At 42.7% G+C, this 16,759-nt stretch overlaps 1 protein-coding gene across 11 annotated transcripts in view; it reads right to left on the reverse strand.

The window, feature by feature from the left end:
* CELF4 (CUGBP Elav-like family member 4) overlaps positions 1–16,759 on the reverse strand; it is a 1,491,885-nt gene that overhangs the window by 140,819 nt on the left and 1,334,307 nt on the right. For all 11 annotated transcript variants that reach the window (XM_073680446.1, XM_073680445.1, XM_073680444.1 and 8 more), the window contains 2 exons: positions 15,830–15,973; positions 5,675–5,822 (listed from right to left, as the gene is read on the reverse strand). In XM_073680446.1, the coding sequence (XP_073536547.1) occupies positions 5,675–5,822; positions 15,830–15,973 (292 nt within the window). The remainder of the gene's footprint in view (positions 1–5,674; positions 5,823–15,829; positions 15,974–16,759) is intronic.

Here is a 16,759-nt window from a genome sequence, read left to right on the forward strand (position 1 = left end):
ATATTCTTCACTCTTTAAGCTAAAAGCAAATGTTTAAGGGGCAGGGTGTGAACAATTCTGCCCTTTCCAGAGGCTTATCCAATGGAGGGAGGGGTAAGCCACATGTTTAGTCAGGGAGTGAGGAAAATGACGTTGAAGGGATAGGATCTAGGCTGAGGTCCTGGAGCCGATCGATGGACGGATGGCTTATGGAGTGTTGGAGATCAGTTACCGACTGGGCTGGATAAACGTGCTACAGTTGTGGGATCTGTCGTTTGGATTTAAACTTTCTTAAAGGACAAGGACTGCTGCTACTGGATACCTGTGCTTCCATCGTTGTATCTGTTGTCTGGAGGATCAGGGACTGTGACTACAGACTATACTGGCTGGAGATATGAAATCTGTGGGCCAGCCAAAATTTGGGAGACAGTGAGTATCGCCTGGCACAAAGGCAGTGGATCTACCGTCCCGGGGAGGGGATCTTGTGGACTGAGATAATTGTATTTTGGATATTTATCTGGAGTTGTTGTAAAACCTTGGATGTAAGGAATAAAATATTGTTGCATTGTTAATCTGCCTAGGTGATTATTTATAACCCACAACCTTAGATCTTCACATCTATTTTTATTGCTTTTTATGAATAGGTGTGGGAATTTAAAAAAAAATGACAAAAACTACCATTTTTATCCTTTAATGGGCTTAAGGTATGGTTTAAATACTTTTATAATTTGATATACTGGGCTTTTATACCAAATATGATTATTATTATAAATTTTTTATTTTTACTTTTGCATGAGGAATATGGGAAACAATTTTAACTTTTATGTTTTACATTTTTTTGTATTTTTAAAAACTTTCTTCCCAGTTTCCACAAGTAACTTGAACATGCGATCTTTGTGTTGCAGTATATATATATATTATAAATATGCGTCCTATTGTGCAAATTTGTTCCTGGGGTTGTGGGAGAGGGACATTTTCCTTACCGATCCAGTGACATCACTACAGCACGTCCAATTTAGGGGCCGCTATATTGACGATATACTATTGATATGGCGTGGCACAAAAATAGAACTTCAATCTTTTTTATCCCAATTGAATTGTAACAACTACAATATTCAGCCCACTCCCCTTGAGAAAGCACCTGTGCGACACACGCGTCGAGGCGGTCGTGGTGGTCCTTATATTACACTATGGGTAAGCAGTGACACTTCATTACTTTGACTTGTATGGTTTTACTTGGGTCAATATCAGACTATTTTTATGAAGAGCAGCCATCTTTAGTATACCATAAGAAGTGAACACTGACCCTGTTCACTAGGATTTACCATCTCTTTTTTTACTTGATCTTTCCTCTTTAAGTCTAATGTTTGTGTATTATGTACATTAAATGTTTTTAATTTTATTTATTTATTTTTTTATAATTTATGTGTGATTGGTGTAGTGAATACCTTGGTATTCATATAGGTAATAATATTACATTGACTTGCAGAATGGATCGTACCACAATTGATTTCCTGGACATCCTAATCTAGGTGACCCCCCATAGTTTATTGCAAACAGATATTCACCGGAAAAAAAACTCAACCAATCTACATCTTCATTCCCGTTCCTTCCATTCTATCTCCTCACTCGAAATATACAAATGGCCACTTCAAGATGAAGCTGTTCGAACAATATGAGATATGATAAGCAAGACAAAATCATGGCGGATCTTTTCAGAGAAAGGGGATATAGCAATGGATCCATTAAACAAGGTAAGCCATGGGGAGCGCTTAAAACTGATCTTAATCCTGCACCCAAAAAAGATGAAAGGGATCTTGTCAGATACATTTCTTATGTCCTAGCTAGGCATTAAGGAGATTATGAAGAAGTATTGGCCTCTTTTTCTTGTCCTTAGAAAATATCAGCCCATTCATCTTCTGCTTACAGATTGTCGAAAAACCTCAAGGATCTATTGCGTCAAAGTTATTATCAATGTCCAAAACTAGTCTTGACTTTAGGCTGTAAAGGACCCAGATGGGGTAGTACCTCCTTTTGGGAATGTGCGGCATAGTCTAATAGCTTCTGTGACAGAGTCACTGGTGATATACAGTACAGACCAAAAGTTTGGACACACCTTCTCATTTAAAGATTTTTCTGTATTTTCATGACTTTGAAAATTGTACATTCACACTGAAGGCATCAAAACTATGAATTAACACATGTGGAATTATATACTTAACAAAAAAGTGTGAAACAACTGAAAATATGTCTTATATTCTAGGTTCTTCAAAGTAGCCACCTTTTGCTTTGATGACTGCTTTGCACACTCTTGGCATTCTCTTGATGAGCTTCAAGAGGTAATCACCGGAAATGGTCTTCCAACAATCTTGAAGGAGTTCCCAGAGATGCTTAGCACTTGTTGGCCCTTATGCCTTCACTCTGCGGTCCAGCTCACCCCAAACCATCTCGATTGGGTTCAGGTCTGGTGACTGTGGAGGCCAGGTCATCTGGCGTAGCACCCCAAAGGGGTGGTACAAAGGGCTCTGTTGATGATGCCACCTGTCCATGTAATAAAAGTTATGCCGGTCTCATTCCTAGAGACCTTTGACGTAAGGGTAAGATTATGTCCTGGGAATCCAAGCAGCTCGAGAAGCTCAAATGCCATTTGGCCTCAAACCAATACCTAGGCATATCAAGATGGTGCACGACTGCGACGAATCAGATATACGAGTCCGGGGAATAGTTCAAGTCCTGATTAGTCCAAGATGTGAAGGTTGGAAAAATATATGAGTCTTATTGGATTCATACCCTGGGAATCCTGACGCCCCTCGGTCTAAATGAGAACATCACCCTTCTCCCCCTCTTGCGAGTCTTTTGTTCTCCCTTGTTCTATCTTGTGAGCAGTCTAAGGCTATGTGCACATAATGTCTTTTTCAGGCAGGTTCCGCTCAGAATCCACCTGAAAAAGCACAACAGAAGTGTCCTATAAAATAAACATAATGCACAGCAATGTCAAAACGACACTGCAGTGTGCATGCTCTCACTTCTTTTAACCCCTACAGAGTTCAGACAGCCTTAATACTCATTCTTCCTAGCAGAACAATTTGGTAAAAGATGCCAGGGGCGAAACAGCCGCAAGAACAATGGCAAAACCACTGGCAAAGTCACTTCAGGAAAATAATTGCCAGCGCTTTCCAGAAGCGGCTTCGCCTGGGAAAACTCAGTGGTTGTGCCCCTTGTGCCCAGCCTTAGACTCTTTTCCACTGATGCTTTGCTTTTGGTTTCATTGGAATACAGTATATTCAATGCACTGAACACGTGTGCTCTTTATGTATATAAGTGCAGTTTTATTGTTCGTAATTTATAGTGTATGGATTTATATCTCTATGTCAAGTTAGACCTATACAGCATAAGTACGTACAAATTAAAGAGGACACTTTCTATAAGATTTGTAGGGATGTCATCCGTTGGCCTATTTGTTTGGAACGCTTACACGTGTCAGCTCACATATTTACTGTTTCCTTCTACCTTTCTCTCACTTTATCTCTTGTCTCTACCATTACACCATATTGTACATATTACACGTACATACATTTTTTATTACATATTTACTGTATTTGTACACAAGCATATATTTTGTATGCATTTGAAAGGAATATATGATATATTCTTTTCACATATTTTATAATTTTTTTTATTTTTTTAGATATTTTTAATGCACATGTTTAAACTTTTTTTTTTACATTTTCTTTTTACGTTTTCCTTCACTTATCTTTTCTTTTTCTGTACATGCTCCCATTAGAGTCTTGTTTTATTGTAGTGGATGTAGTTTTTAGTTCCATTTATTTGTATTTATCCTTACCCACTTTTTCCACATCTTCTTATATTGTGCCCATAGCGATCTACGTTTATTATGACATTTGCGTCATAGATGACGTTTTTGTCACATGACCAGTCATGTGATAAGCGTGATGTTTTGCATTCCATTCTCACACAATCACCAGTTCTAGCTGTGACCATGTAAGTGTGCAAGTCTGAAGCATTCTGCTTTTGCGCTCGCATGTGCTGGCGCTATACTTCCCATTACCAATAGGGTGTTGATTTGATTGTATGCTCTTATTCATGTTATCACATGTGCCGAATATGTTCTGTGATGCAACCATTTCATTGGATACCTGTCTGTTAAATACTATGTGCCATGTTAGTCCAACTACACCTGATGAAGCTACATGTGAAACGCGCGTCAAGTCAGGTGGGTGAAACACTTCTGTGAATTGATTGGATTTGACACGGGTTCTAAGAAACTTGTATATATTTATTTATATATATATACAGTATATATATATATATATATATATATATATATATTCCATAGCGATGTGTCTCTTTTTACCCAATAGTATTGGAGGAATTGTGGACAAAGATGCCTAAGGGTACATGATCTATTAATACTTTACCTTTTTTTCTCCAATGAATGGTATTTTCTTGCTCAAGCGTATTTATTGGGACTATCCCTCTCTATATAATATTTAATTGTTTTCGGCTCACCCACTTGTCTTTCTGGTGTACTCGTTGCTTTTTAACCAAGTATGAATTTTTTATGAGTTTTGAAATAAAATTAGGTATTTTTTATCATTACTTATTGGCCTTTGAGCATTTTGTTTGTTTTAGTGTATTGCCGTATATAGTAAAAATCACCAGCCTATGCCGGCCCCACGACTGCCAAGGGAACGCATTGGCACCATGATAGGCCCACTATCAGAATCGTGCTACTTAAATTCCTCTCTCAGGGACTAACATAGGTTTTTAAGTGGTTAAACAGCAGCAATAGGCGCTAACTCTGGTCTCAGGTACAACACTTCTGGATGTACAACACATCTGGCACCTGCCCATTCCATACACCCCTACCCACTCAATGACTTAATTGTACATCATGGTGAAAGTGGGTGGCCACTAGCTACTATGATGTTGGACATATTACTGCACTGGGGTCCTGAGAGATCAGGGGGCTCACTTATGCTAAAAATGATGCAGCTTCTCCTACCCGCACCACTTGTCTGCTTTTATGTTTACAATACATTTCACACAGTTAAAAGAGGAGATCCTAATCCCCTGCCATTCTGCAGTCCATCTTCAGAAGCAGCAGCAATATGGAGGATATTATGCAGCAGTACTGAGCAGTGTAGCTGTGAATCCAGTGCTGAAGTCAAATAAAACACTTACTAGAAGGCATCAGCCCCATCTGTGTGCATTTCTCTATCCACATGCCCATGGTCTCTCTATGTAAAGACCTCTGTATATAAATATTGCCCATACATTCAGAGTTAATAATCAGTGCATGATGTAGAGGGGAGAAAGAGAAGTGGTTATCAAGTGGAGAAAGAGGCTTTTTTTCTTTACTTATATGTTACAAAGTTTCTTATCTTATATTGTTGATATATTTTAACAAAATAAGTTCAATTACTTTTCAACTATTTAGATATACTGTTGAAATAAAAGTTTTGTGATGGCAATGCCCTTCACAAAGTATATACATGTATCCTTCCTTACCTTTCACTTTGGTCAAAAATATCCCAAGATGAGTGGAGCGAGATGTCAAGATGGATAAAGGTGGTCATCTCGCCTCACAAGTCTCAGACTATTGAAAAGGTAGGGAAGGACACAGAAAAATGAAAAGGCTTATCAGTAGGAGACATCGATGTAGTTTTCCTACCTGATGTTGGTGTCATCGGAGCAGCCGCCAGGCCATTCATGTTCAGAGCAGCCATTTGTTGCATCTGGGCAGCTGCAAAAGCGGCCATCGGATTCAGGTATCCACCCTGTGCTACAGAAGCCATAATGGCGGCCTGTTGCTGCATCAGCTGGAAGAAAGAGAACAGAGAAAAAGTATCAGAAGTTACGGGCAGGACCCCCCCAACAACGCAAAAAGACAGAACAAATATATACCAATATAATGATCTGAGATAGTCATGGCTGAGGGACCTCATAATTATATAAAGAAGTGATCTTCAACTGACAACCCGCAGAGCTCCCGGCCCACAGCTAGGAAACCACTGATGTCTGATACTTATACTATTCAACAATGAAGAAGTTTGAACATGTTCTTCTATGTCCTACAGACCATGGAGCCACCAAGGGGCCCTGTCCAGGTGGCGATATACTTTTTTTTGGGGGAGTAGAATATGTACAGGACCCGCATCTCTGACGATCTGCACTGTTCAGCAGGCTCAAGTGTCATGAAGATAGAAACTAAAACCAGAGGTAAAAGCATGGGCTTGTCACTTGGCCACAAATTGTCTTCTATCTTATTTAAAGTGGACTACCGTCACCAATCAACCCCATGAGGACAAGCCCTCAAAGAACAGAGGTTGTGGTGGCTGGCGGAGCCAATGAACCTCATTTATTTGGGGAGGAGCAGCTTGGATTGTGGACTGTATGAGGACCATCTAGTTTGTGACCAGACAGTCTGTAAATGAAGCCCTAAGAAGCAGGGCCAGGCTGTCCTTCAGATGAGTTAATTATTCAGTTTACAGCCCTAGTCCTAAATCCTGGCCAAGGCAGACTGGCTTATTGGCATTTCCTGGCATCAAGCATTCATGGCATATGCCCCACAGTCATACCTACAGCTACGGCACCGCTAGTGCGGCACATGGGTATAATCGGAGGAATATCATCCTATTAACGATGCTCCTATGATTATGGATAGCTATATATAACCAGTGTCAGACTGAAGAACATTGGGCCCACCAAAGGATTTGATTCTGAGGGCCCACATTTCTCCCCCACTCAAGAGCCCCATAGCAGTTGCAAGGTTTGCACTATGAACTCTCCTGAAGGAGAAGTCAGGGCCCACCAGAGGATTCTCAGGTTCTCTGGTGGGCCAGTCCAACCCTGCATATAACATTCTGTGACACCAGCAGAGTCCTGCCAAATGGCCACCCCATCTATGCTACATCCACCATAACCAGGTATATCACATCTGAACAAATCACTTCTGTTTCATCTGATCAATCCAGCTCTGCTACTTCCAACATACTAACAATGCCACATCTGACCTATCCAGTTCTGCTTTTTTTTTTACCAATCCAGCTCTGCTACTTCCAAAAATCCAGCTATTCCACATCTGACCGATCCATCTACTACATCTGATGAATCTGCTATGTCACATCCGACTAACTCAGTTGTGCCACATCCGTCCAACCCAGCTAAGCCACCTCTGACAAATACAGTTATAATACATTTTACCAATCCAGCTCTGCTACATCTGACCTATCTAGCTGTTCCACATCTGACCAATCAACCTCTGCTACATCCAACCAACTCTCCTTTGCCAAACCCAATGAGCCTAGCTATACGTAAACTGACCAATCCAGCTGGCTCCAACTACTGTAATTAGCTCTGCTACATCCAATCACCCCTGCTATGTCACATCTGACCAACGGAGTTGGCTCCACATCCGACTAAGGCCCCCATACACAGACTAATGTCGGTTGAACCCGCCGATATCAATGAGTTTGGCCAACAGTCTAACATGCATGGAGGCACTGACTTCAAGAGAAGGTGATCGGACAAGTCAAATTTTGGACTGCTGATCACATCGTTCTCTTGGAGACTTTCTCATAGAGAACGCAGGACGAGTGAGCGCTCCTGTGTATGGGAGAGTCGGCTGACATATCTATCGGAAGAACGATTGGTTGAAGCTTCGTTCCGCTGACAGCCATCCAATTAGTATGGGCGACTTATTCCAGATATTCCACATCTGACCAATCAAATTCTGATGCATCTGACTAAATTCGTTATGTCACATCCAACCAGTCCAGTCGTCACACATCTGATCAACTCAGCCCTGCTACTCTGCTCTGCCACCTCTGACCAAGTCAGATCAGCTTCATCTCATTAATCCAGATAACCAACCCAGTACTGCTATATCTGTGACCCAATAGTGCCACATCTGCCTTGTGAGAGGCTGAATTATCATAATGAACATTGTATTTTTCCTGGCACACCTCGTCAGGATGAATCGCGCAGCGTGGAACGGTTGGTTATCTGGACTCTACCACTCTACATCTGGCTCTGGGCACAGGATCAATAACCTCACCCCAGTCAGCCGCACCCGCCAGCAGAAACAAATAAGCAGCCGCAGGGCTTTCTGGGGCTCCTCTCCTCTCTGGATCTCATAGTCCGCTGCACTCTGGGAACGGAGGGGGCACTTTGTTGTTAATGCGCTGGGCAGCTGCACCAGATTCTCATGTATATTTAACACATCTTCATGCCAACGCTGCTCTCCATGCCAGAGACGTCGGAGACTCTGCGCTCATTTTAATAAGGCGCTGGATGATGCATCCGTCACTTTAACATTTAAATAAATCTACATCTCCCATTCCCCATGTGATTTGTATCTGTCCATTACTAGTTACTATGCGGTGGCCCCTCTGCAGATGTGTTCACTCAAACTTTACTTGAATTTCGTAATGACTCCAATTTCTCACAATGTAAATGTAATGCATTATCCTGACGTGCTAATAAAACCTTCAACAGGCTGCAATGCACATCACAACCACTCGGGGGCTATATAAAGGCAGATATAGGATAACGGCTCCTGACAGAGTAGCACAAACCAAATATATATATATATATATATATATACTGTATATACAGTATATATATATATATATATATATATACATATATATATAAACATTGTTCGAGATCGGCTCACTCGTCTGCTCATAGAGGTAGACACAGGAACACTGTCTACACAATTTTCCACTGGTTTATTGAGATACAGCATAAACCAGGGCAGGGTTAGCAACATAACACAGCCTTTTTTGGTCTAATGGGAAAACAAAGGCAAATGGCACAGTGCGTGTTGCTGCAGGGAGTCGCCCGCTCAGGGAACAAACATAAAAAAAAAGGTTCAACTTTCCTTATCCTCAACCACAGCTCTGGAGCCCCCAACTCCAGACCCACCCAACAATAAAGGAGCCAGAAGGCTGTGTATTTATCGTCTGGACTCCATCTTGGGGTGGAGATATGGTGAACAGCCTCCCACCCACTCTATAGCTGTTCACTCAACCTAGCCCTAAACATGGCCAATTAACCCCTCTCAGCCTTAGTGTGCTGGAGCATTTTACTAGGTTCATATCACTGAAGCTAATAACCTCAGTGATACTTATCTCCCCTCCAGTACTTTACCAGTGACTTTGACACAGCATATCTATTCATATAATCGTCTAATTCTGTCTGTTTGTCTGTAACGGAAATCCCGCATCGCTGATTGGTCACCCCAGCCGCTCGTGACCAATCAGCGACAGGCGCAGTCCAGCCGCGAATTGGCGCGGGATTTAAACCACGCTTCGCTGATTGGTCGCGCCGGGCCGGCCGTGACCAATCATCGATATTGGTGCGGCTACTTTAAATTAACCCCCCAATGTATCCCCCCGGGGCCGCTAAGGAATTTCGTAAATAACTCATGTTGCCAATACTGTCTGTGCGCGGTTCTATCACTGACCGCGCACAGGCAACACGTGACCCCCAGCTGCAGCCGGCTCTTGCTTCCGCTTACGTCACGACTATTTGCGCCTGCAGCCAGGGGTCTCCTGTTCCGCGTTCCACGGTGAGTGACGGGTTGTGGGCGGGATAACCCCGCCCACAACCTGTCACCCACCGTGGAACGCGGAACAGGAGATCCCTGGCTGCAGCCGCAAATAGTCGTGACGTAAGCGGCAGCGATAGCGTCGCGCACAGGCAGTATTGGAAACATGAGGTATTTACGAAATTTATTAGGGGCCCTGGGGGATACATTGGGGGGTTAATTTAAAGTAGTGGACAACCCCTTTAAACCCCGCTTCGCGGATTGGTCGCTCCTGGCGGGCCGCGACCAATCAGAGATATTGGCGGGAATTTAACCCCCAGTCACAGAGTGACGTAGTTCACTCACGTTTACTGAACACGTTCTGTCAGTCACAGCGCGCTGAACAGATACTTCTTTACTGTACGCTATTGTGGTGCCCCTGAGGGCCCTGTCCCTGGCTGGAGTGGGGGGAACCAAGAGACGGGGAACCATGTAGTGGGTGTGGGTGGAGGAAGAAGATCAGGGGAGCACTTGAGAAGGAGGATATAAAAAGGGGAAGCCATCTTGGGTGTGTGTTCAGTCAGAGGAGGACAGTGAAAGGAGCTGGAGCTCTGCAGGAGCTCTGCTCGGGAGGAGCGGGCCTGAGTGAGAGAGGCCCAGGAAGAGAGACTGAAGGGAAGAGAGGAGCAGGGAGAAAGGCTCCAGAAGGAAAGAGGGGATCCTAGGGGTACGGGGAGTGCAGGAGGCCACTCGTACGCCTGAATCTACCAGGAGTGGAAGGATCAGGCCGCAAAGGGGACCGACCCCTAACTAGTGGGAATTATAACATTCAGCTAGAAACCGGAGGTGTCTACATTTCCAGGGTGTAGTTGCCACAGCAGCAATTAATCCCCAAAAAGGTAGCCACAGGAACGCCAGGTTGCCCGCCAAGATCTGAGGTTACCGGCTTGGGACACTGTTTGCGAGGCACAGGGCAGGAGGGTGAGAGCCAGTGCAGGAAGACGACCAGGAGAAGTACATGGAAAGGGGTCCCGTTAAGTGCTCTTGAATTACCTGAGGGATAACTGAACCCCTCCCTGAGTAAACACCGGACGACGTGGGTGGTTATGAACCGCAGTTGTAACCAGGAGCAATGTGATAATCGTGAGTAAAACCCTGAGGACTGCACCCCACTGTCTCTGTGAATTATTGCTGCACCATCATCCCCTGCACCACACTGCACAACAACATCTACCACATCTATAATCACCACAGCACCGCCCTGGAGCTTAGCTCTACCTGTGGAGAGCTGAACCAACTCTGCTGCATTACCAACAGCTCCAGAGGACCTGCTCCGCAGCGGCGGCTCTATATAGCCGCATACCACAGGTGGCGTCACGAACATTAAACATAAAAACTATAATCCCCTTTCAAAAATCCCTTTTATTGACAGCCCTGGGTCACGGACTGGGTCACCGCCTCTGTGACATCTCCCCTAGTAACGACCGGCCCGGCCACCGAATACCCCACGGCCCAGGGGGCGCGTCACTATCACGATTTACGCTTCCTGTCTTCCAATGGGTCATAAGCGAAAATACACCAATGAGGATGACAGAATAAACTACATACATATTCTAGAATACCCGATGCGTTAGAATCGGGCCACCATCTAGTATATATATACACATATATATACATATATATATATATATATATATATATATATATATATTAAGCTTTGTTGAGCCAGGGTAAAAGGTAAGTAATACACATCTGTACCTTAAAGGAAGACACCAGTAGTGTAAGGAGCATATAGTGTTAGGGGGCCCTGGGACAAGTTATGCCTCTGTTAGCTGAAGGGGTAATTATAAGAGTTTACAGGTCAGAGCCGATTCTTCCAGCAATGATTTTTCAATTATGAAAACATTATTCCAAGAAAGACTAAAATACTAAACTGTAAGTCAAAGAAATAAGTAAAACTGAGACGTTAGAGATAAACTGTATGGAAAAAAAGTCTCTATTGCAAAAATTGTCTGATGTCTTTTTGTGCTGTATTTGGGTTCCTTTTACAACCTGTTGTGGTCCCTTACCTTCCCATCACCTTTTAAATGGTGACGGAGCCAAATGAACCCTGAATTCATATTTAAAGGGGAGCTGTCAATTTCCATAAATATGTAAATGTTTTATCTGATGTAAATTCTGCAGTTCTCCTGATTCCGGCGATGTTTTTCTTTTGTTCCTGCGTCTCTCCATTCCTGAGATATGACCCCCTGCATATAAATCTAGTCTTGTTAGGCAAATGGGCTTGGTCCTCGTGAAGACTCCCACAGAGAATCATTGATGACCACGCCTACTTGGCTAACAAGACTACATTTATATACAAAGGAAGATATGGTCATATCTCGGGAACAGAGAGGAGCAGGAAGAAAAGAAAGACATCACCGGATTCTGGAGAACAGCGGCATTTACACCAGGTAAATAATTACATAATTATGATAAGAGGACTGGTCCTAATCAATAAGTCCCATAGCAACTAACCGCAAACTTCAACTCCATGAGCCCCACAGCAATTGCCCATTTCTACATATTGAAGTTCTTACACCATACTGTATAGTAAAGAGAGTCAATGAAGCCTCAAGTTCTCTAGCGACCCCAGAACTATACATCTTAGCCTATAGCTTTTCCAGCATGCAATAGTGTAGATATATGGGGTCCAGTGGCTTCCTTTACAGCCTTGATGGCCACCTAAGAGGACATATTTATAATGATCCTATACAATAGGAACTCAATGAACGGGACATTATCAAATGTGCCTGGTATGACAGCTAACCCATCATTCACTTCAATTGAGCTGCAATACCAGACACAACTTAAGGACAGGAGTGACACTGTTATGTAGTACAGCCATGTTTTTCTAATCCCGAACAACAAGAATAGATTTGGAAAATGGTGAAGAACTGTCCCATAAAGTATATTAAAAAGTTGTAAAACTTTTTTGTTAATTACATGGAGGTTACATAAAATCTTCTCATTAGCGGCGTACACTGACCCTTTCTTCATTTTTATGGATTAGCGGGCGCCCGAATGCGTCTTCAGAAGGCAGGATAGCTCCTTCATATGAACGAGCGTCATAAAAGCGGCTAGAAATAATAAAACCCGCATCTAGGCAGGAGATGTAATGTAGGCTATGGTCTGTATGTACATTAGCCTTTATGCACCGTAAATGGCTGGCATTGCCTCCGCCGTGAACGGTACTCTTGAATATGGAAGGTGCATTAGGACTCGGCTCTCAGGTCTAATTACACCCATTATATTTGCACTTTCACCATCACGAAGACCGCGGCGGCTTTCAAAAAGTCTGCAGAAGTCGGAACAAAAGGAATAATAATAAAAAAAACAGATTTCTAGTACATCCGCCATCCCTTTCTACAGTAATAAACCCGCATTCACCGTCCACTCTCGGCTGCCGAAGTTTTACAAATTAATTGTATCTTCAAGAAAGTGGAACCTAATTTGCTTTGCGTTTGCAGACAGTTAATTATCGGCCTAATACATAAAGAAGCGGAAAAGGTAGAACGTAATAATAAACTACAGAGCGGTCACTTATTAAATCCAGAGGGGGGAGGAGGAGGACTCCAAGGAACCATACAAAGGGGTTTACAATGGGCTGAAAATGCAAAGGGGGATGAAGAAAGACGCCTTGGATTCATACATTGTATATATGACGCCTGGTCATTCTTCCCAGCCATTATTATTGAATCTGTGGGGAAAAAAAATCCTTTGTGTGTCACTTATTAATGTTAATTCCGCAAGGAAAAGTCAATGATCAGCCCCATCGAATAACAAGGTGGATTGGCATATTGCAAACCAGTGGCACATCCACATCAAAAGGGTGAGAGCCAACCCAAAGTCTTGTAGATATCTAGATATACTTCTGCAATAGAAGACAGAGGACTATTGGAAAGTTAAGTGAGTCCTGTAGGCAAATCTGTTAGATCTTTACAGATGTATCCACCCCAATTTTTCTTAAGTTTGGTTAAAGACTCTAAATTCTCACCAAGCTCAACTAATTATGATGATATGCTCACTTCATTGCACAACCACTTGGTGGCCACATATAAACACATAAAGCATAAACATCTCCCGTCAGAGCACCTATTGGGTCAGTGGACTCTTTTTTTTTGACAACTCCTTCTACCAAGGTTATAGTTGTCTTTGAGTGCTATAGATGTTCTGGATATGTGTTGTGTGGGGGCAAAATGGGAAGGGGTGACTTCAGAGTGAATAGGGGTACCAAGCAAACTTGGACCATCTAGTGGATGAAAAATGCGAACCCCAGATATGCTCATCCTTTCCACCCTTCCCTATGGTTGGTGTGAGTCTCAAGACATCTGTTCCGTTTCCTCATTACAATGATTTGGGAACCAGACGTGAAATAATGGCACCTTCTGTCTCTAGAAGGGATGTATAGGAGAAGTAGTGCCATGCCAGGTGGTGGGATAATGAGCGAGTCCTAGGGTGGTCAATTAGGTGAGATGCAGATAGATACTGAACTGTCTAGTCCTTGGGTGCAAGCAGTGAAGGTGGTAAGAAAATGTGTTTGTGTGGGACGAGGTAGCATTGAAAAATTGGGTAACTATGGAGTCGTCTAGTCTTAAGGTAGAGGGATGGATGTTGGGAAAAATAAGTGATGGCCTTTCTTGAGCTAGGGTGGTGAACTGGTGGACGGATGCTGGACATTCTAGTCCTCGAGTGCAGTTTGGGGTGGTAATGGTGAGTGGGGATGGAATAAACCACTATGGAGCCCTCTTTGTGACCCTTATTTATCATCTTAACTCCTTCCTATGTCACTTTACCTTCCCCCATTGGCCACCATACTAAGCTATCGCATTATAAGAAGACCCCTTCACCATATTAAATTAGTAATATCGGCTAAAACGAGGACGGAGGTTGAAGAGGTTATTGGCTCCTTGACTTCTCATACAAGGAATTAATAGTAGATACAAAGAAGCCCCTCCATAGAGAACATGTATATATATGCTGTATATCCTGCATATATAATGGCAGAACAGATGTGCCAGCCGGTGCCTTCCTTCAGAACATTGTATTCCTAAGTAATCAGAGTAGAAATGGTAAAAAAATAAAACCCTACATGTTTCTTAAACAACCAAGTGTCTTTACGCCATAAACTAGCAGGAAAGTCCTCCAGGACCCCGGCGTCTCCATCCGGTGTGACAGAGACTATTGTGACTCTGCCACTTGAAGATCAGAGACGCGGACTGTATGGGGAAAGTTCTGACAAAACTAGTTAGGAATTTGGAGAGCCCGGTCTCAGGGGGAGGAAAGTACATTTTAGGTTATCACATTCTATTTGCTTGCTAGAAAAGTCAGACGTAAGGGCGGCTAATGCAGTTTGATGCCTTCCCATGTAATGATCTTGAGGGGAAGGCTTAGCTCTCAATGTGGAGTCACTTCATGTCATTCTGAAGCAGATCACATAATTTCCAATGTACTCGCCGTCCCTGGGATTTGTAAACAAAGTTCTCGGCAAACCAATAACCCTTTGAGTGCGGAGAGCTGGAAATGTATGGTTCTCGGTTGCTCGGGGATTGATAATCTCAGTGCTGATAATGTCTACCAAACTCTTCAATGTTGTGATGTACTAGAAATGGCCTGATGTGTCTTATTTCTGCGAAGGACACAAAAAAGAGGAGGCCATCACAATGAGCGCTGCTCTTGGTTCTGATTCTGGTCACCATCTCATCAAGTATCGATCTGGAATGAGTCTACACTTAGGATCCTTCTGTCCTACAGTTAAAAAAATATCCATAAAATTGGTAGACCCCATTATTTTGAGCTAAATGTTGGTTATTTGTTGATACAATCCAACCCTAACTTATTCCTAAGAGATTTTTCACCCCCTACATCTGAGACAGTAGGTAATAAGACCTTTAGATGTGACATAGCTACAGTAGTAGGGATGCTGAGTGCCAGGAGGTGCCTACACGCACTCTGACCTAGTCTGAGTAATTATATAAAGGGTGAGGGCAATTGAACCTTTGCCCAAAAGGAAAATAAAACCTGTATACAAATCTGCTTTATGATCAATTTCCCTTCTCTTTGCCATAGTGGGAGACCACTACTCCTTATGATCCAGATAGTCTCATTGGTGGAGACAATGGTGCCCCGCTTTACCTCTGATAGTGTCTGGTAGTAATCTGACCAGTAATGTGCAAACAGCTGCTGGTTCTAAGTACAAGTGTGTGATATATGTGGTCCCACTGCTGTAATAATAGATCATGACTATATACTCACTGCCTGAGCGTAGGCGCCATAAGCTCCGAACTGGATAGCCATGGGGTTGAACATTCCCATCTGTCCAGCCATTTGCTGCATACGTCTCATTGTGCGTTCCTTATCTGTATCTGCAAACTTCACCACCAGACTCGAGGATGCCCCCTAATAGAGAAGAAAATATATTGTCAATATTCAACATGACTAATATGGAGACAAGGAAAATGAGCAAGAATATACACTGTGTGCAGAATTATTAGGCAAGTTGTATTTTAGAGGATTATTTTTATCATTGATCAACAACTATGTTCTCAATCAACCCAAAAAACTCATAAATATCCAAGCTTAATATTTTTGGAAGTTGGAGTGTTTTTTTTTTAGATTTGGCTATCTTAGGAGGATATCTGTTTGTGCAGGTAACTATTACTGTGCAGAATTATTAGGCAACTTAATAAAAAACAAATATAATCCCATCTCACGTGTTTATTTTCACCAGGTAAACCAATATCAGCGCACAAAATTTAGAAATAAACATTTCTGACATGCAAAAACAAAAACCAAAATAATTAGTGATGAATATAGCCACCTTTCTTTATGATGACACTCAAGAGCCTTCCATCCATAGATTCTATCAGTTGCTTGATCTGTTTTCGATCAACATTGCGTGCAGCAGCCACCACAGCCTCCCAGACACTGTTCCGAGAGGTGTACTGTTTTCCCTCCCTGTAGAGCTCACAATTTATGATGGACCACAGGTTCTCTATGGGGTTCAGATCAGGTGAACACGGAGGCCATGTCATTATTTTTTCTTCTTTTAGACCTTTACTGGCCAGCCACGCTGTGGAGTAGTTGGATGCATGTGATGGAGCATTGTCCTGCATGAAAATCATGATTTTCTTGAAAGATACTGACTTCTTCCTGTACCACTGCTTGAAGAAGTTGTCTTCCAGA

The sequence above is a fragment of the Phyllobates terribilis genome, unplaced genomic scaffold, assembly GCF_046119375.1.
Source record: "Phyllobates terribilis strain yellow unplaced genomic scaffold, ASM4611937v1 Scaffold_1__5_contigs__length_1240528914, whole genome shotgun sequence".
In the NCBI taxonomy this organism is placed as follows: Eukaryota; Metazoa; Chordata; class Amphibia; order Anura; family Dendrobatidae; genus Phyllobates; species Phyllobates terribilis.